This window comes from Cornus florida, unplaced genomic scaffold (genome assembly GCF_030987335.1).
Source record: "Cornus florida cultivar Cherokee Brave unplaced genomic scaffold, ASM3098733v1 CherokeeBrave_3.0.0_Hap2_Chr02, whole genome shotgun sequence".
Lineage (NCBI taxonomy): Eukaryota > Viridiplantae > Streptophyta > Magnoliopsida > Cornales > Cornaceae > Cornus > Cornus florida.
The window spans coordinates 20,150,272-20,171,478 of record NW_026775572.1 but is presented as its reverse complement, the minus strand read 5'-3'; the positions used below and the strand labels follow the sequence as shown (position 1 = coordinate 20,171,478).

The following is a 21,207-nucleotide window of genomic DNA, read 5'->3' as shown; positions in this document are numbered from 1 at the left end:
ACTATATAAGTGAATATATATAATTTCTTAATAACCAAATATGGTATCCTTCATCATCTTAAACATATATTGTACGTAAATCACAATATATTTTTGTTTGAAATAGATTAAATTTATGAAGTAAAGTCCATGTAAGCTCTAATACCACACGTAAGAAAATTCTAACATAAATACAAACATGGTTCCAATGCATAAATTTGATAAAGAAGACATACCCGATATAAAAATCTATTTAAGGGAATTACAGCGGAAATCTTACTTATATCATATAGAAGACGACCTTCAACCCTCTCATCTTTCATTGCATACAGGATGATGGGCTCCAGACTTCTATGCATATATATAGATGAGGGTTGAAATCGTTTCAGTAGACGTTAAAAGGTGTGTTGGTTCCATTAAGTAAAACAACTCTTCATACGTGACTCTTCAACAAAACAACACAACTCTTAAATATATAGGTGACTATTCATTCAAATATATGGATAACTAAATATTAATTAATTATTGTTAAACTATTAATTTTTTGCTTACAGAAGGATTATAAAATTTTAAAATATTAAAGAAATTGTATATATTAATAGACTTCACATTTTTTTAGAAAATTTTAAAATATTAATGTAGATATTTATAGAGTACACATATTTTTAGAATATTGAAGGGTTTTGTAGACTCATAAATTTATAAGATGTTTATCTGAAAGTTTAATTTTCAGAAGATTGAAGAGTTTTGTAACACTGTAAATTTATAAAAAATTATGTGAAAATTTTCAAAAATAAATAAATAAATAAGATGTCTATATAAAGAGTGTTTGAACAATTCTGAGATACATATTTAAATGAGAACTTTAGAAGGGTAAGACTTTCTTCTACTAAAACTTTATTATAGAATTCAACTACCTAGACATAAATGATTGAGAGTCTTGTATCTAATCTCAATAGCCATAGACACCAACTCCAGAGTGGTATAGTATGGAATACTCTTGTATAATCATCAAAGGGATGTTTTGTTTTTACCATTTTGTTTTTATAATTTTAGTTAAATCACACCCTTAGAATCTAATTAATTTACAAATTCCATCAATTTTTACTGATTTTCATCTATTTTAAAATTTTAAATATTACCTAATTCAATTCCAAATGATTTTCATCTATTTTAAAATTTCAAATATTACCTAATTCAATTCCAAATGATTTTCATCTATTTTAAAATTTCAAATACTACCTAATTCAATTCCAAATAAAAATAATAATAGTAAAAATAAAAAAATTCCACAACTACACTGATCAACGCGCTGTTATTGGGTGTGAGAACACAAACAAAAATCCCACATTACTTCTCAATCCAACCGTTCTCTCAATCCATACTGGTAGGTTAATCTTCCCGCCCTCGCCATCTCGGAGATGGAGAGGTTGGTGGTCGCCACCACGGCGGTCGCACATTTTTTCTGTATCTTCCTCATATTCTCTGTCGCAAAAGCCGATGGCGACTTCACCGGAGAACTAAACATCCACCGACGATCGCCGGTCAACGGTTTATGTGCACAGCTCATTGCTCCCTCTGGTTATCCTTGCGAAGAACACACCGTAATCCTTCCCCCTTTCTCTATACATATGCATACATATATCTATGTTTGTATATATACATAAATCTTTCAAGTCTTATAAATTATTTAATGATCCATTTTTCAATCAGTATATCATTATAAAATTTGAGCATTTCTCTGTAAATTTTCAATTGGAAATGTGGAGTTGAATATTTTTATTTAGTTTCCCTTCATTAGGCGTTTTTAGTGTTCATTAATTTGTTTCTTATCTGTTAATTGAAAGGAGGGTTTTGCTCTATTATTTCAGATTCAAACAAAGGATGGTTATTTATTGGGTCTCCAACGCGTATCATCCAGCGGAGAAAGTTTCGAAGGTCAGAGGGGTTTTCCAGTTCTACTTCAACATGGACTCTTTATGGTGATTTTTCTATCTAGTGTTCATAGTAGTTGTGGTTAGTCTTTAATTTACAGACTTGATGTATAATGTACTTTAATATATCCATTGCCTGTAATAGAAAAGCTTGGAGACTGAGAGGGGGCCAAAAATAACATGGATGAGGTTATTAAAAATGATTTTTAAAAAGTTAAATATAGTAGGTGAATTGACATGCAATAGAAAAGCTTGGAGAGAGAATTCATGTGCTTGACCTCATTCATATGGGATTAAGGCAAAAATGATGATGATGAAATCCATTGCATCAATATTATTTTCTTTAGTTTAGTGTGTGTTTATATTTTTTTTATTGTTTTCTAAAAACATGTTGATATATACATCGCCAAAAAAGAGTCATTACTCTATGCTATTCATGTTAATCATGAAATCCATTACATCAATATTATTTTCTTTAGTTTAGTGTGTGTTTATATTTTTTTATTGTTTTCTAAAAAAATGTTGATATATGCATCGCCAGAAAAAGTCATTACTCTATGTTATTCATTTTAATCCATGGTGTTGTTTGGAGGAGTGAACTATTTTGTATTATACGCACAAAGTGGCCGTACTTATATTCGAATATGGGTTCTTATGTAGGTACCTCAGGTTTTAGCCATTTCATGGTCCAATATAGATATATTCATTGCTGTTTCCAAATTTTTTGGGCCTTGATATGTTCATTTTTTGGTAAATTATGGTTCCTATTCTCCCATGTGGTTATTATATTAATTCCCAATGATATTGACAATAACACAAGCAGCCACAATCCCAAATTTTTGTGTTAACTGTCAACTATATACAATTTCGAATATTTTCAAATCGTGTTATGTTTATGGTGATAACAAATTAGAGGTCATGATCAACAGGCTAGTGGCCTAGCGGTATCAGCCTCTTACTTCCCAAAGGGAGGTCAGGGGTTCAAGTCTCAGAAGAGACAAGTGTGTGTGAGTACCAAGTAGGAAAAAAAAAATAATAATAAAAATTAGAGGTCATGTGTTTATTGAATTGTCATATTTAATCCTTAAGTAGGAAGAAGTGAAAGTTGCTGATTACTTGTAAGAACTAATCTTATGTAGAATGTGCCAAATTCAGGAGAAAAAAATGGGAGTAGAATATGCCAATGGACTTGGGGAGAATTGAGCATTATAGTGTTTGGGACCAAATTATAGAAGATTGTCATCCAAGGGCGTCAAGGCATGGTAATTACAGGCCTGACATACTATATAATTGGTATATGAATGGTTTCTTAGAGAAACTAGCAGTGGTGCTCCCTCCCTCTTATTTTCTTAAATAAAAGATTGTTCCAATCATATGAATGAAATTATTTCGGCCTCTAATTCTCATATTATAGTAAAGGGTAAATTATTTTGACCTCCCTTGAGGTTTTTGTTTATTACCCTCAGCTTAAAGTTTTTAAAATACCTTGGTCAACCTCCCCTGAGGCTTGGTTGACTTAACTCTGAGCACCCCTGCAGTTAGTTGACCTTACCCTAGTTAAAACAAAAAAATGAAAATGCCAAAAGTACCCTCATGTGTAAAAAAATTATAAAAATAACCTTATCAATTTATTAATAGTTGGACCAAACTACCCCTACATGCAACACCAAAATAAACTGAATACCAATTAACACTTAATGATTATATTAAAGATTATTTTAAAACAATTAAACATACTTCTTCAAAGTGTGTGTGTGTGTGTGTATACACTGTTAAATTTACATTTAATTTATAAACTTTAGAATTTGCTAAATTTCATAAAATTTAAGCTTAATTCATTCTTATGAATTATAACTAGGAAGTGGGAACTAAACATATTAGAAGATTATTTACTCCCTTTATTCTATTATAAATATATAGTTAATATTTATTGAAAAATATATTTTTTTCTGAATTTTAAAATATATATTTAATATGTCTTAAAAATATGCATTTTCCTTTCTTTCTTTCTTTTTCTCCTTTTTTTCTCCTTTTCTCTCTCTATGATCTCTCTTTGTTGTCCTGTGTCTATGTTTCAGTAACCCAATTCAAACTAAGGCCATGTATATGCAATGATTATATATATATATGGGTAATTTACACAAACCTCCCCTATGGTTTGCCATAATTACACGGACATCTCCTGTGGTTTGAGAATTTACTCGGACCTCCCCTAAAAATGAAAATATCCTTCACGAACCTCCCTTCTGTTAGAGTCAACGTCAGTCAAGGACGGAATATGCTGATGTCATGTAAGAATTAAATGAAATTCCCAAAATACCCTCATCTTCTCCATTACATATACATATGTGTGTGAACTGTGTATATTATATACATTTACACACCTGACTGAACCACAATATGAGAAATGCAATCTTCCCAAATGAAATATATAGACGTGCTAGCAAAGAATTTGAATCAAATTATAAACATACAATCAATATAGTCTCAATTATCTCAATTTAGTCATACCCAAATGGGGGCTGTTGGTGGTCGGCTGTGGTGGGGATCGACCGGAGGAAAAGTGGGTGAGGTGAACGGTGAAAAAAGAAATCGGTGGGACTACGACTGGTGTTTGTGTATGCGAAAATCTTACGACGGTGATGAAGAGACCGATGGTGGGTCGCCGTCAAGGAATTTTCCAAAATGTCTTTGGCCTGATCCTAAACAGTTCGTTGTACTGACTTTGGGCGATTACAACGACGACGTGATTTACGGTGATGGTGGCACTGAGGTTTGGGGTTAAGGCGATTTGGTTCACGGCGATGATGATCTGGGTCTGGGTTTTGCAACGATGTTAAGATGTTGGTTCATGACGATGGTCTGGATTTTACAACAATGTCGGTTCACGGCGGCCAGCGGTAATGATCTTGGTCTGGGTTTGCAACGATGCTGAGATGTTAGTTCATGGTGGCCAGCGATGATCTTGGTTTGGGTTAGCAACGATGCTGAGATATTGGTTCACGACTGCTGGCGGTGATAATCTTGGTCTGGTTTTGCAACGGTGTTGGGTCACGGCAGCGAGATCTTGGTCTGGGTTTGCAATGATGTTGAGATATTGGTTAACAGCGGCCATAGTCTTAGTCTGGGTTTGCAACGATGCAAAATTGGGTCTCTAAAATTGTTGCTCTCACCGGATCAAAACGTGCCCAAATTGAAACTTGTGAAGCTTTTCACCGGACTGAAATTCTTTGTTGCTGCAGTACTGTGTTCTCTCTTGCTGCCTCTGAAATTGGAAATTCATTAATATATATATATATATATACACACACACACACTAGGGTATTTTAGTCATTTATCATTGAAAGTTGAGGGCATTTAAGTAAATTAGACAAGTCCGTTAGGGCAATTGACGGTCCGTCACCAGGAAGGGAGGTTTGTGTAGGTTAGTTTTATTTTTAGGGGAGGTCCGAGTAGATTCTCAAACCACAGGGTAGGTCCGTGTAATTACGGCAAACCATAGGGGAGGTTTGTGTAAATTACCCTATATATATATATATATTTAAGTATAAAACGGAAATATACTGATTATTTAAATACATATAAAGTGATAATTATATATTTGTGCACATGTACATGATGAAGCATATTCAACACAATTCACCTATGAAATCTTTGATGAAACAACTATTGCATTAACTTCCAGTGGCCGGGCTTGCGAAAGAAGGTTGTTGTGGATCTTTTTTGTACAGGCTCTTCATTCACCAAGCATCAAGGGTTGCAAATGTTATATTAAAATTTGGGGTAATTTGGAAATTGTATAACATAAGTCTTCTTAACTCTGACAAGGGTGTCGGAGTTATTTTACAAAACTTTAATCTGAGGGGTAATAAATAAAAACCTCAGGGGAGGTCAGGGTAATTTACCCTATAATAAATTATTTTGGCCTCTAATTCTCATATTATAAAGTAAAAGCCTGATAATATTTACTTATATTTCATTGTAATGAATAGACATCTTCAAAATAATATGCTGTCATGTGATTGGTAATTTCAATAATTGTAGAAAAAGTAATTCTGGGGAATTGCTTCTCAAAGTAGCATTAGAAATAATTCTTCACATAATCACATCTTGATGTATTTCGTCTGCTGAAAAATTTTATTTTGTGTTTATACTTTATGTGACTTTAGGTAGGTTAAAGTCTCTCTCTCTATAAGTCTGTACATTAAAGTTATAACTGACACATTTGCAAGTAGAGCACTAACGGAGAAGAAAGAAAAAAAATTCTGTGAGTTGATAGGGCGACATAACTTATGTTGTTTCCAGCATTGCAATGCTGATAGTAAAATTTCAGATTGTGAAACTTTTATTAATGCTACTTCTTAGCAATTTATAAAGTTCGAAGCTATATTACATTAGATTAGTATAGGCTGTCTACTGTGCATGTCTGTTTAGGTATCAGATTTGTGAAATCCCTAAATCTTTATACAAGGAGACACAGTCTAATTAACAATATGGCCAAGTTATATATGTTGTTAACTTAAGAAAAAGCATGTATGCTTGCAGAACAGACATGGGTACTCGATGCACATTCTGAAATGTCTATATATTAAAAGAGTAAAATTTTGGATTGTATCCTATGAACATCAAGTGAACTAGGTTTCTGTTCCTTTGTTCATTTGTCAGGCAGTTTTGGTCGGGAAGTGGTTGGTGTTAGTGCCTGCTCAGTGCAAATTGAGGCGTAAGACAAAAACTCAAAATATGACCTTTTGTACGACTTGTTGGCATAAAATAATATTAGGATTTTTTTTTGTTTAAAAATCTTTCTTCTTGCTTTTAGATGCAAAATTGCTCATTAAATTTTTAAAAGAATTTTTTGAGTAATTTTTATAAAGACAGTGGTTAGATTGAAGATTACATTCAAGCACACTCAAAACGAAGTTAACAAAAAAGATGAAATTTAGACGAATATGAAAAGGCACAAGAGAGAGAAGATAGGAAGTAGTTAACAAGTCAGAAGAAATAGGAAGAAGGTGTGAGAAAAAAAAAAAAAAAAAAAAAGAGGATAGAGAAAAGGCATTAGAGGATAAAAAAAACTATGAGAGAGAAGAGGTTAGAGAAAGAAGAGGCATGAGGGAATAAAAATAGGAGATAGAAGAGACTTAAGAAAAGGAATATATATATATATATATATATATAGAGAGAGAGAGAGAGAGAGAGAGGATTAGAAGAAACTTTTGCATTATTCAATGTAAATTAACGTTAAAGATACTCAGAATAGCCCCCATATGAAGAGAAAATGTATATTAAAAAATATAGGAAACCTATAGTGGGACCCATATAAAAACTATACATTGAGGATATTTTTAGTTGGCTTTAGGCGACCGCTTAATGAGGGTGGGCCTTGACGCAATGGTAAGATTACTCCATTGTGACCTGGAGGCCACGGGTTCAAATCAAGGAAATAACCCTGGAGGTATAGATACATACATCTGACCCTCCCTAGATTCGATAACGGCGGGAGCCTTGTGCACTGGGCCAACCCTTCTTTGAACCTGGCATGTGGTAAGCTTGGCTGATACTCATTGCGTACCTTTACTAATTCAAAATTTGTTCAACACATGTGATCCACACATACTGAAATGTATATGTAACATATAAGTGCAAGGGAAAGACAAAATGTTAGGAGAATTCGTTGGTGACGAAAAAGAAGTAATGTTCCCTTGTTGTTTGAAGGTGCTTAGTTTAACCACAAGAAAAAACAAAGGGGGCTTGGTAAGTACATAAGCAAGTTGATTATTGCTAAAGCATGGTGCGAACATGTTCTTTGAAGCCGTAGCTCAAACTAAATTTATAGACATATTAAAGGTTTTTTTTTTTTTTTGTTTGAAGAACAACAGCAGCAGCAGCAGCAACAACAACAACAACAAACCTTTTTCCCAACTACAGTTGGAGAAACGAGACATTTATGTTTTAAAATTCCTTATCTAATTTAACAATGGAGAGAAATACAAGACTAGTCGTGCAAGGACATCATCAGAATATGTAATGGTAAAGACGGTGTATGACCTTTGATGATGATGATATCTTTTTGGGTATCATGCAGTACTAATAGTAATAGTGAAAAGGAATCCTTACCTCCTCTTCTAGACGAATATCCTATCTCTTGCTCCCAGAAAGGAATATTGAAATATTTTACTGAATGTAGTCCAAGAATAAAAGGAGTGTTTATATGGGGTTCTGAGCTTTGGTGTCATTAAAAGAGTAGTCTCCACTCTCCAGAGATCTAGGAAGTAGAATTAATTTGGGTGAGTAAAAACTCTGATAGCTTATGGTCTTTGGCCACATCTGTGTTGTGTGTATTCTTAGAAAACCTCAATTAACTTCAATGGATGTGTTTCCCAGATTGTGATGGTTGACTTTTGATTTCTCTTATAAAGTGGATTTTTATTTACACATATTATATATATATAGAGAGAGAGAGTACATTTATTTTCTATTATCAATGTTAGATACTCCCCTCTTATATTTTTCGCATTCGACATACCCTTACTATAGAGAAATATTTGATTATCTATTTATTTATTTAATTATTTAAGGGATATTTATTTATATGGAACTATACGTTTCCAATAAAGTGTACCTTATTTGCTGACATATTTTGTTTCGATGTTTACGCAATTTTAAAAAATTAACAGTCAGGTGATGCTTGGTTTCTGGATTCCATAGATCAATCATTGGGCTTCATCCTTGCTGATCGTGGTTTTGATGTTTGGGTTGGAAATGTGCGTGGGACGCGTTGGAGTCATGGGCATACATCTTTGTCAGAGAAAGATAAGGTATACATGACTTATATTCACATGTCTTGTGCTCTTTTTTAGTTTTGTCATGCTATTTTGAGTATGAAATCTTTATCTGGTGCAGTGGTAAAAGCTTGAGCTGTTAAGATACTTTGTGCAAATTATACTAAAGTTGGGTTAGTACCAAATCTGGTCCCTCTGCCCACTTGATTAAGGGGAAAAACACCGGGCAATGACTTCTTTAATACTGTTTTGAGCACATTTGGTTAGCTATAGACATGGTTAGAAACCCACAAAAGCATGAGTAAACCCTGAGTCAATCCTTTTTTTTTTTGATTTGTATATACATACAGCCAATATATATATATACACACAATTATAAACATGTTTATTTGTTTTATTAATAAAAGACATGTGCGATGTGCGTGTTCCCATTTTATTGTATTTTTCCTACCTTGCAATATTCCTAATCGTCTTTCCGCTATTTTTCCTTATCAAAATATTTTTTTCTCATTTTTTCTTCAAGTGGCAACAAGCATTTGATAGGCCAAGTGGCGACACTTAAAAAATGTTGGAAAAAAAAAAAAAAAAAAAAAAAAAAAAAAAAAAAAGGTGAGAAAAAGATAAGAAAAGTGGAACATACCACAGATACTAAAAGAGATCTTAACTTAAATGAGTACAGATGTCCCATATATGCTTTGATTATTACTCGGTGAAAATTTTTAGAACAATTTATACATTTTGGGGCCATGTGGAAATACTGCAATCATGTTCTTTTTGGATAGAGTTGACAGCCAATCTATGACAACCTCATAACGAAAAGTAAAATGTCAAGCCCTAAAATTCCATTACTGATAACAGTAACAGTAATTTTTAAAATATTTTTATGTGATTTTCAAATAGCAAAGTTAAATGAAAGTTCACTGTGTTGGAAAGTGTTGAGAGACAAGGGAAGGGATTCAAGAGGGAGCACATATGCATGAACTGCCTTGGGATTAAATTTATAGCAGTCACATTTTGTAATGAAAAAATCTGCTATGTGGCAACAATTTAGCCATTCCATGGAGAAAATAACTAGCGCTTGTAAATTTGTAGTTAGTTAACAGAAAATGTATTCAGATTGTTATCTATACATGAAGTTTTTTGGGGTCTAACTAACTGATATCATGAATGTGTACCTATGCTGAATGGTTGTCTAATAAAAAACTAAAAAGTTTGTCTTGTCGATACATATTCTCGCCTGTGATATGATGACAGTCTTTTTTTTGTTTTAGGAGTTTTGGGACTGGAGTTGGGAGGAATTGGCTCTGTATGACCTTGCAGAAATGATCCACTTTGTGAATTTGGTTACAAACTCAAAAATATTTGTTGTTGGGCATTCACAGGTCAGCTCTTCGTAGCTCACTGTTTAGCCAGTTTTTACCTTTGGGTTCTGGTCCTTCCTGTTAATATGGTGATTTTTCACTTTACAGGGGACAATCATGTCTCTGGCTGCTTTCACTCAACCAGATATAGTGAAAATGGTTGAAGCTGCTGCCCTTCTTTGCCCTATATCATATTTGGAACATATTAGTGCTCCATTTGTTCATAGAATAGTCAATATGCATCTTGACCGGGTATATTTTTCATTTGAATGTGCTAGTATGTGAATCGATTTTTGGCAATATTGATGGCATAATCTTCTCTGTACAGGTGATTCTTGCAATGGGCATTCATCAACTTAATTTTAAAAGGTCACATTTCCCCGTTTCTGCTCATTTTTTTCAGGGTTTATTAGTTTTGCTTGCACTAATTTATGGTGTGCTTATTATGCATTCAGTGATGTGGGCGCTTATATCTTGGATTCGATATGTGATGGGCATGTAGACTGCAACGACTTGCTAACTTCTATTACAGGTTCTTCTTCACTTCATGTGTCTTGCATGTGGATTGCACCTATAAATAAATGTCAGGGATATATCATATATGTCATAATTTGTTTACATTTTTTTCCCATGAAAATTTCCAATGTAACGCTGATCATGTTTGTAGACTTTGATCTAAAGTGGAATTACTTCCACACTTTAAAAAGTTCAGTATACAACTTGATGACACCTGTTTATATAGGCAACATTGCCTGATTCAGTGGTAACATGCTCTGGCTGTCAAGCATGAGAATATGTACTCAAATCCTGAGCAGTCACTTTTTACGTATTATGCCAACAGTTAGGTCTATATCCAGTCTGCCCCTCCCAGGACCTTTGATTAACGGGGACCATATTGGATAATGACCCTTTTATTTATGGAGGCTTTTCTTTACCTTGTTTGATCATCTGGTTTTGTAGAATTGTCCAATTTCTCAAACCTATACTGTTCACCAAACTATAGTAGTTGCTAGCTTATTGGTGAACTGTCAAACAGTATTTGGAAACCTTCTTTCAAGTAGGCCACTTTTTTCCAGAAGGCTATGATCTAGAAGAATATCATAAATTTTTAAAATGAGATAACTGTATGGAATATTAAATTGCTAAATAATTAAGTAAAAATCCATGCTTTCAGTATCTTTCTTTACATAAATATATATCGATTTTGATATCTTATTGCAACTTTATATTTTCTATGCAACTAGAATTGCATCCAAATCTGGAGCTGTTGAAATATTTATTACTGGACTGCTTTGATGGCTCCAGTGGCCCAGCTGTCTTTTATGGTGTGGTCTAACATGTTCATTTGTTGATTAATGGTAGTCTAAATTTTGAAGCTATAACTTTAGAGGGTAAAATACTGTTCTTCCTTGAAACAGCGGCCATTGGAGCCATCAGTGATCTAGTATGGGTTTGGTTTGGGCATAATTTTACCTCAAGAGAGGCATGTTGTAACAACCCACTCTACCATCTGGTATGATATTGTCCACTTTAGACCTGAGCCCGCACGGTTTTATTATTGAGTTTTACCCCAAAAGGTCTCATACCATTTGGAGATAGCACCACTTATAGGCTATATATATAGCACTTCCCCTTTCCGCACCCCGGCGATGTGGGATCGTGCACCCATGGTCTACCAGCATGGTAGCCTACCATTGCCTCGCACTCACCCACGCACACTCGCCCACAAGGTAGCCACAATCGCCCCCCTTAGGGGCCCAACGCCCTTCTTGGCCACATTTCCGGCTAGGTCAGACTCTAATTCCATATGTAACAATCCGCTCCACCACATAGTATGATATTATCCGCTTTGTACCCGAGCCTGCATGGATTTGTTCTTGGGTTTTACACCAAAAGGCCTCATACTCTTTGGAGATAGCACCACCTACCATAAAACACTTCCCCTTTCCACACCCAGGACATGTGGGATTGTGCACCCGTAGCCTGCCATCATGGTAGCCTGTCAATGCCTTGCACCCGCCCACACACACCCGCCCACAAATACTACAAATGAAATCCTTTTCATGTGAATTTCATTTTGCTTTTCTTTATTCTCAATCATTTTTGAGAATTTTTACTTTTTAATCTCATTTAAAATTGTGAGAGAATACCAGGAGAATCATTTTCTTCTTCATGTTCCCTCACCAAATTATGAACCAAATGGAACCTTAGGATAGACCAGTCGATATCTCCTAGTAACTCTGACTATTTTCAATCATATGATATAGAAAGATATGTGGTGATTACAGTGGGTAGGATCACTGTATCAAGACAATTATTAGAGCATGATCTTCAAGGTATTGATTCATTAAATGGCAGGATTTCACCTAGGGGTGCATACAGATCGGATTGGTACGGTTTAGGCAGAGAACCAGAACCAATCCAATCCCAATGGTTCCATGAATTGAACGGAATGGAACATAGTTGTTAAAGGCTCAAGGCGCACAAAAGCGCAAATGCCTCCTGGAGCCTGAGGCGCAAGGCGCAAGGCGAGGCGCGCGCCCGACTGAAGCAAGGCGCACGTTGGAAAAAAAAAAAAAACAAAACTCACCCAATAAGTATTAAAGATGCAATAGTATATACAAAGATATAAAAGTCAACTAAATGAATTATTTAAGTTAAATATTCAACATAAAGATGCCAAAACTAATTAAATCAAGTACTTGAGTTCAAAACAGTGAATAATCAAACATATTAACATAAAGATGCGAAAGTCAACTAAGGAGAAGTATAAAATAAAACTAAAACAAACATAAACATCATTTCTTCCTAAGAAGACAACACCAATGAATCTAAATATCATCCTCGTCATCAATAAGCATAACATCATTTTGATCGTCACTAAATGATTCATAATTCTCAGGATCCTCTTCTATCTCATCTGAATCATCCTCATCCTCATCCTCATCCACAAGTCGAACTGAAGAACTTCCTGCTCCCTTTGTTGGTAACCGTGAACTAGAACTAGATTTTGATCTAGTAGACCGTTGCGGCCTGCTAGCCTCTCCAATACCAGCAAAATTAGCAACATCACCCCATGTCAAGGAATCATCTTCATAGACTAGATCATGTTCTGCATCAGAATCATCCATCCTCCCCGTTAACCACTCGTTGCTCTCATCAATGTCATCGAGTAAAATGGGATCAAGAGTGTCACGCATATTATATCGACGCTTCAATGCTCTATTATATTTGATGAACACTAAATCATTCAAAGTTGTTTGAGCGAGCCTATTTCTTTTCTTGTTATGAAGCTGCAATAAATTCAACCTTAACTAGTAAGTATAAAAAATTAAAATTTTAACTTTCAACAATTAAATTACAAACCTAGTTAGTAGATAGTATATACTTACATGCTCAAACACGCTCCAATTTCGTTCACAACCAGAAGAACTGCAAGTAAGGCTTAAAACCTTTATAGCAAACTTTTGGAGAAGTTTTGTTGACTTGCCATAAGCTTCCCACCAATTAGCTATTAAAAAAAATTAATAATGATGTTTAGCAACTTTAGCTTCATCTTTCTATCGACTCTATTGTCAAAATAATTTTAACACTTAGCTATACTAACTTAATATACTTTACCACTTTACCTGGTCCTCGTGTATTTCTCTGTCTAATAGCAAAGGGATTACCAAAGAGGCCCTCAGCTTTAGAATATAAGGACAGCTCCTCAGTAATTTTGTCTTGGTCTTTGATATCTGGGATTAACCTTGCAATGCATGCATACAAACCCTTTGCAATCTCTTCATCTTCTTCAATTTTCGGATTTGAATAAAAGTATTCTGGGTTCAAATAATAACCTGCTGCATGCAAAGGGCGATGAAGTTGAACATTCCACCTCTTATCAATTATTTCAAAGATATCCTTGTATTTGTCTTCTACTTCCCCAAATGATTTTGCAATGGCTTCTTTAGCCCTATCCATAGCCGCATAAATGTATCCCATGGGAGGCTTTTTCTCGCCATCAACTAATCTCAAAACCGGAATAAGAGGACCGGAAACCTTAAGGCTAAAGACAATGTTGTTCCAAAAGGAAGGCATCAAAACATAAGAAGCAACTCTTTTACCAGCTTCCTCTTTCGCCCATTTACTACGATTCCATTCTTCTGAAGTAAACATCTTCCTCAAGTTATTCTTTTGCTTGTGAATACTTGATAATGTGATGAAACATGTAGCAAATCGAGTCTTAGCGGGCCTAAGCAACTCCTTTTTAGAAGTAAAGTTCCTCATAATGTTCAACAACTTTGGACGCATATAGATATAACTATTCAACTCCACCGCCCTCTGCATTGTTCTGGAGATGGACGGTATTTTCCCAATGTCTTCTAACATCAAGTCTAAGCAATGAGCAGCACATGGTGTCCAATACAAATGTGGGTGTTCTTTCTCTAACATCCTCTCTATTTGAAACCAAACGGAAAAAAGAAAAAATGATATAAATTATATATTAATCAAAAAAGATTTAAATTATATATGTAAAGAATTTACATACTCTTGAAGTTATAAACATTGAACATTCTTACCGGCAGACTTATTGCTTGATTCACTATCTGTGACGACTTGAACGACATTTGCTACTCCAATGCGGTTCACAAATTTATTAAGTAAGTCAAACATCTTTGCACCATCCTTTGAAAAAGAAGAAGTATCTATCGATTCAATAAACATGGTTCCCCTTGGACTATTTACTAGGAAATTAAGCAATGTTCTCCCTCTCTTGTCTGTCCACCCATCTGCCATTAATGAGCATCCAAATTTTGACCACTCCTCTCTGTGGTCATTCATCAAAGCATTGGTATTATCCAATTCCTTCCTAAGCAAAGGAACTCTCACCTCGTGATAACTAGGTGGTTTCATGCCGGGACCATATTGTCCAATAGCTTCAACAACCTCGGCAAAGCTATCATACTTAACAGCATTGAATGCAATTCCTGCATCATACATCCACCTTGCAAAAGCAGCACACGCTCTTCCTCTCAACTCTTTCTTGCATGCATCATTAATGGTTGTCTGTTTTCCCCCCTCCTTTCTTTTTTGTACCACAATTTCTAGTCTGGGAATGAAATATAAATCAATCGGTCCTTTTTGCTTTTGCATCTTTGAGGAATTGACACTAGCACTGCCACTACCCGCACTAGCTACCCTTTTTCGCCGATTGTTAGCTTCCATAACATCATCCTCATCCTCTCCATCAAGGAAATTAATTTCATCACTAGGTAATAAATTCATTTGCTCTTTTTCTTCCTTTTTCTTACTCATGTACTCTTTGATTTCTTCTCTAACACTAGATGGGCATCTTGTGCATGCACTCACATTTCTATACCCTCCAGCTATGTGTTGCTTAGCCCGATAAATACCTCCTTTTGTAACTTTTGCACAAAAGTTACAAGTGACGGCATTTGTATCTTTCGGATTCTCCAAATGTGAGTAATTCCATGCCGGATCCTTTCTTGAACCATCACTAGGCATCTTTTAAAGTACAAACTACAATCAAATTCAAGATAACAAAATAATAACATGATTAGCATCATGTAATCAGTGTCTACAACAACTCTGACAAAAAAAAAAAAAAATTACAGAGCTTCAAAGAATCAAAGGCATATATGGACACTGCATGATAAATTCTATATGAGATTTATCAACTATATGAGATGTAATATATATGCATATATGGACTGCATGATACCATATAGGCATATACCAACTGATATGTATACTACAATTTATTCCAGCAGCACAGAATTGTAAAGTTGTAAACTACAATTTATTCCAGCTCAGAATTGTAAAGTTGTGAACTACAATTTATTCTAGCAGCAGAGAATTGTAAAGTTGTAAACTACAATTTATTCCAGCACAAAATTGTAAAGTTGTAAACTACAATTTATTCCAGCAACTCAGATTATAAAAAAATAAAAAACAAAAATAAAGGAGGAAGAGGTTGAAGAGCAGAAGGCTAGAAGCAGAGAGAGCCGAGAAGAAGAATAGAAAGAAAAAAAAAATTTAAAAAAAAGGTCAGAGAGAGCCGAGAAGAAGAATAGAAAGGAAAAAAAAATTAAAAAAAAAATAAGAAAAAAAAATCAGAGAGAGGGTGAGAGCCGAGAGAAGAAGAATAGAGGGCAAAAAAAAAAAAAAAAAAAAAAGAAAAAGAAAAAGAAAAGGAAAGGAAAAATAAAAATAAAAAGAGCCGAGAAGAAAAAAAAAAAAAAAAAAGAGCTGAGACTCGGCTCAAAGAAAAGAAATAAAAAATAAAATAAAATAAAAAAGCAAGACTGAGAGCCGAGAGAAGAGACGAGAGAAGAGAACTGAAGAAAAGAAGAAGAAGAAAAAAAAAAAGAAAAAAGAAAAAAAAAGAAAAAGAAAAGGAAAGGAAAAATAAAAATAAAAAGAGCCGAGAAGAAAAAAAAAAAAAAAAAAAAGAAAAAAAAGAAAAAAGAGCCGAGACTCGGCTCAAAGAAAAGAAATAAAAAAAAAAATAAAATAAAAAAGCAAGACTGAGAGCCGAGAGAAGAGACGAGAGAAGAGAACTGAAGAAAAGAAGAAGAAGAAAAAAAAAAAGAAAAAAGAAAAAAAAAAAACAGAGGAGAAGAAGAAGCAAGAAGGAGAGAAGAAGAAGCAAGGAGAAGAACTTACAGGCGCTTTGCAGATCCGGGCTTCGCAGACAGCAGATCCGATCATCCGACGAGCTTCCGGCTTGTACTTCTCTCTCTCTTCTCTGTCTCTTACTCTCTTCTTCCCTTTTCCTTCGCTTTTTGCTTCCGGCTTTTTTTTTTTTTTTTTTTTTTTTTGACAACTGATAAAAGCTTAAAGTGACTGTGACATATCTGAGAATCTGAATATATCACGTGGCTCTGTTACAATTCACAAGACTTGCAAGTTGCAACCAAAATAATAAAAAAAAAAAAATCAAAAAAAAAAACTTTTCAAACAGGCGCGCCTGTGCCGCGCCTGTAGCCCTGCGCCTAATCCCCAAAAGCGCACGCCTATTACAAGGCCCTCGCCCTAAGCCTTTCAAGGCGCCAAGGTGGCGCCTGGAGGCGCCTGGCGCCTCAGGCGCGCGCCTTCGGCGCCTTTAACAACTATGGAATGGAACCAATGTGAACATCAAAACCAAACCAGTCTGAAATGTGCAAGACTGGATTAGTTTTACAGATGGCGCTTTTCGAGAAGCAGCCCAATAATAACCTGAAAATCATCAAGAAACTAGGATTATTTTTTTAAGGTGGCAAATGCAGTGTTTTAAACAGGGTTCTGATACGCAAAAAATTATAAGACCCAGCATATATGTAAATGTTTTCACATATTGCTCAAATAATTAGCATGTGGGTCTCTCTCCATTGGCATTCCCAACATCATTTGCTACTCAGTTAGTAATTGTATTTTAGCTATATGTAAAAAGAAAAAGAAAAAGAAAAAAAAAAAAGAAAGCAAAAATATGGAAAGGGATAATATCAGGCGGGTCAGAAATCCTTTGGCATGCATTTTTTCTTATTCTTGTTCTTAAATATGTAAAAGTAAAAATATAACAAGCTTCTAGATATGCTCACTGGAAATTATGAAGATGACCGATTTCGGAACTTTTTGATGAATCTAACCTTGAGCCGAGCCATGGGGGTTCTCCAGAGATCAATATTGCTGTGAGACTAAATGAAAGAAGAAGCCGTGAGGGTTGGTGGTACGACCGGCTCAAAGGAGTGAATAGTTGACGGTGAGGGAAAATAGGGAAAATAGGGATGGGTGTTGCTGTGACGAGGGATTTAGGGCAGGAATGGTTTTAGGCCAAAAAGTGGCAAATATATATGGCTGGATTAGGTCTAGGCAACTCCATGGTTTGTAATGTGTAGTACCAATGCTTCAGAGTTTTTACTCCATCTATATATAGTATAAAAAGTGTAATCGTTCTATCAAGGCCACTTTTTGGCAATAATTCAGATCTTAGCAATGTTAAATAGCTCTTTTATCTAAAATTTAATTCCATGAATTGAATTCAGAATAATGTAATAGAATTTGCATCTCTCTAGTTTCTGTAAGTTTGGTGATCATAATATTGGTTCCATATGTCACTTAAATTCCTGGAATTCATTATTCACCTAAATAAAAATCAGTTCCTATGAGGTAAGTTCGAGATGCATGGCCAGCCTACTTTGTATATGATCATATTACTGTAAATATGAAGGAACTAGTATTTTATATTAAACACAGTTTTTCTAATAATATTTCCTCCAATAGTATTATTGTGATCTTTAAGATGCATGTCCAAGATAGATATTTTGTGTATCTGAAGCAATAAGGATAGATTGTTCTTCATCAATTTCGTCCAAGAGGGAGGATGTAGCCTAGAGCCACTGCATTAAATTTAAGTTTGGATAGGAAGAAACTATTTCATTTCGATGTTATATGACTGATATTTTCCACAACCCATCCTTCTAGTGGGAAGGAATCTATGTATTACTTTTCGATAAGGCATTCAATTTTTATTTGTCTAGAATTGTGAAGTTACAGTCGAGATCTGATAAAACAGTTAATGCAATGTATAAATTTTGTCAATTTTAATGCTTCTGGTTAATCCTTGAGGCAATTTTATTAATTGAGGAAGCATATAGTCGGCAACATGGATCTTATGAAATATGCATATGTATAGTTGGCAACCTGGTTAAGATACGGACTGAGAGGTACTAACTTAATGGTTGGTGGAACTATCTTATGTTGTGTTCAAATTATTTGCTTAAATATCATTCTTGCAACTTCTTATTTAAGCAATTTGATCAATTTTCAGGAGAAAACTGTTGCTTTAACAACTCTCGGGTGGATTTCTACCTTGAATATGAACCCCACCCTTCATCATCGAAGAATTTGAATCATCTTTTCCAAAGTATGTTCTTTGCTCTTGTTATATCATATTTGGTCCATTTAGCTCCACAATACATCTGCATTTTCCCTCTATAATTCCATGCAATCGTTTTGCAAAAGACATATATATTTCCATTTGATGCAAATTGTTGATGCCTTAAATATCCCAATTATACTTTTACAGCATTGCTTTTGACTGCAGAAAGTTATTGTTTGATTTGTATGCTTCATTATGATTTAATGGTGTGGTTCAGACCTGATTCCACTATATACTCCCAGTACCAGGAAGCATCTATGTATTTCGAAGAATAGTTTCTTAAGGTGCAAGAAATTGAAGTTATATAAAAGTCAGAAATATAAAGTGAAATTTTTTAAGATCTGCAAGAAGTCTCAAAGAATATATATTCATTTTCTAGTATTAACATCAAGTAATTCCTAGAGCATATGCCTTACTCTAGTATAATTTGGTGAAGTGCAATAAAATATCAATAAAGTTGTAGAACAGTCTTAAAAATGTAATTATGAGATTTTTCTAGATCTGAAAAATCACCAGAGAATTTTTTTATTGTGCCAATTAATATTTTATTTTAATGATCCCATTTTTAACTCCAAATTTTATTTCTTATTAATGTAGTTCAAATATTTGTTTTAGATGCTTGGAAGAGTTGGCATGAAAAAGAACATCTACGCCAAAAATATTCGTTTGATTAGTTCCAGCATGTGCTTTAAGTCAAAAGTTAGTAAGCTGTGTTGGTGATACTTATTGGCTCATGCTCAGCATGACTTGAAAGTTGGTGCTTTTTGTGTGTGTGCACGCGCGCTCGCGCACGCGCGAGACTAGAGGGGTGTCCTCACTCCTTGGGTGAGACTAGTTCCCCCTAGTCACATGGCAGGCCCAATCCTTGTGAGCCTGTCGTAAGCGAACTCAAGACCTCAACTTTCTAAGTTTGGTTGTTAACCAACTTTTCCACCCCCTTTTGTTTTATTGAGGCATTAGATGCATGATTAAAAATTTTAGAAGATCCTTATGCTCATTATGGTTTATGCATTTGAGAATCTGAAGTGAGAAACAAAAGGATGATTAGAAAGTCTTGTGCTTGTTTGCATATGATTTGATTATTGGTCTATTGGAATTTGGAGATGCAGTATTTCATTTGCAAAATCTATCACGAGATCGTTCAAAGCTCTTCGAGAAATGTGTAATATAGTTTCGGTTGAGAAAGTATCTCTCTCTCTCTCTCTCTCTCTCTCTCTCCTGTCTGGTTTGTTTCTGACCCTCTCTCTTTGCAGTGATCCGTAAGGGTACTTTTGCGAAGTATGACTATGGAATCTGGAAAAACCTGAAGCAATATGGCCAGTTAAAACCCCCAGAATTTGATCTTAGCCGCATACCGGAGTCATTGCCATTATGGATGGCTTATGGGGGAAATGATGCCTTGGCAGACGTTATGGATGTGCAGCACACCCTGAAGGATCTGCAGTCTAAACCAGAGTTGCTTTATCTTGAGAAGTATGGTCACATAGACTTCCTTTTGAGTGTAAACGCAAAGGAAGATGTTTTCGACAGTATGATCGCTTTTTTCAAGTCATGGAGAAGGTCTAGTAGTATTTGACTGACTGCTTCAAGCAGTAAGTGATGGACATGGTCCACGACTGTATCTTACTGTGTGTATAATGTATATGCTGTAAAGTTCATATTCTATTTCTATTTTATCTTTGTATAGGGAATGAACAAAGCAGAATATTAAGATTGGTAATGAAGGTTTTTTTTTAACAAAAAAAAAAAAACTTTATTTACCTTTTGTATTTGTTTGGTTACCAAGAAGAATAGGACGGGTAGAAAAAAGATTTTTCGTGCTACTATATTTCCCCCCTCTCCGTTTTCCGTTTTCTTGTCAACCAAACAGATGCATCAATTATGTATTGACACGGTGAGAAGCATGTGCATTCCTTTTTTGAGAGGGGAACTCGTAGATTTTCTTTTCCTACTGTGAGTTCAAATCTTACTTCCTTTAATTTCCAATTGTAATTGGATAATCTATTATCATCTTCCATCATTAGTTGTGCCCCTAATTGCTGTGCGGTCCACCCAAAAATGGTTGAGAGTCAATAAATGCCCTTTTTAGCCCGGTTTCTGCTTAGTTTTTTTGGTTTTAGACTAGCGAAGTAAAATAGTGAGGCGCGTTTGAATAGTATTGAAAAGTTTTTTAAAAATAGGTTAAAATTGGAAACATCAAATTGGTGTTTCTGATTGTTTCGGCTTTT

General features: G+C 34.8%; 2 protein-coding genes across 2 annotated transcripts; one reads left to right on the top strand and one right to left on the bottom strand.

Annotated features, from left to right (window-relative positions):
- The first annotated feature begins 1,278 nt into the window (after nucleotides 1–1,278).
- On the top strand, nucleotides 1,279–20,792 carry LOC132294121 (triacylglycerol lipase 1). The gene is made up of 9 exons (XM_059791852.1): nucleotides 1,279–1,583; nucleotides 1,851–1,961; nucleotides 8,591–8,731; nucleotides 9,967–10,077; nucleotides 10,165–10,308; nucleotides 10,385–10,425; nucleotides 10,512–10,588; nucleotides 18,869–18,964; nucleotides 20,233–20,792. Exons 1-9 carry the CDS (start codon nucleotides 1,401–1,403, stop codon nucleotides 20,553–20,555), a joined length of 1,227 nt encoding a protein of 408 aa, XP_059647835.1. The 5' UTR covers nucleotides 1,279–1,400; the 3' UTR covers nucleotides 20,556–20,792.
- LOC132294120 (uncharacterized) lies at nucleotides 12,721–14,490 on the bottom strand. Its single transcript, XM_059791851.1, has 3 exons — nucleotides 13,686–14,490; nucleotides 13,449–13,567; nucleotides 12,721–13,349 (listed from the first exon to the last, which is right to left on the bottom strand). Exons 1-3 carry the CDS (start codon nucleotides 14,488–14,490, stop codon nucleotides 12,888–12,890), a joined length of 1,386 nt encoding a protein of 461 aa, XP_059647834.1. The 3' UTR covers nucleotides 12,721–12,887.
- Nucleotides 20,793–21,207: the final 415 nt, after the last annotated feature.

Excerpts from the sequence above, each read along its gene's own strand:
- LOC132294121 (XM_059791852.1), top strand. The coding sequence starts at position 1,401 with ATGGAGAGGTTGGTGGTCGCCACCACGGCGGTCGCACATTTTTTCTGT. Across the intron at positions 10,078-10,164 it reads TTGTTGTTGGGCATTCACAG|GGGACAATCATGTCTCTGGC; the intron begins GTCAGCTCTTCG and ends TTCACTTTACAG. Across the intron at positions 10,426-10,511 it reads CATCAACTTAATTTTAAAAG|TGATGTGGGCGCTTATATCT; the intron begins GTCACATTTCCC and ends TTATGCATTCAG.
- LOC132294120 (XM_059791851.1), bottom strand. The coding sequence starts at position 14,490 with ATGTTAGAGAAAGAACACCCACATTTGTATTGGACACCATGTGCTGCT. Across the intron at positions 13,568-13,685 it reads GAGAAATACACGAGGACCAG|CTAATTGGTGGGAAGCTTAT; the intron begins GTAAAGTGGTAA and ends TTTTTTTAATAG. Across the intron at positions 13,350-13,448 it reads ATTGGAGCGTGTTTGAGCAT|CTTCATAACAAGAAAAGAAA; the intron begins GTAAGTATATAC and ends AATTTATTGCAG.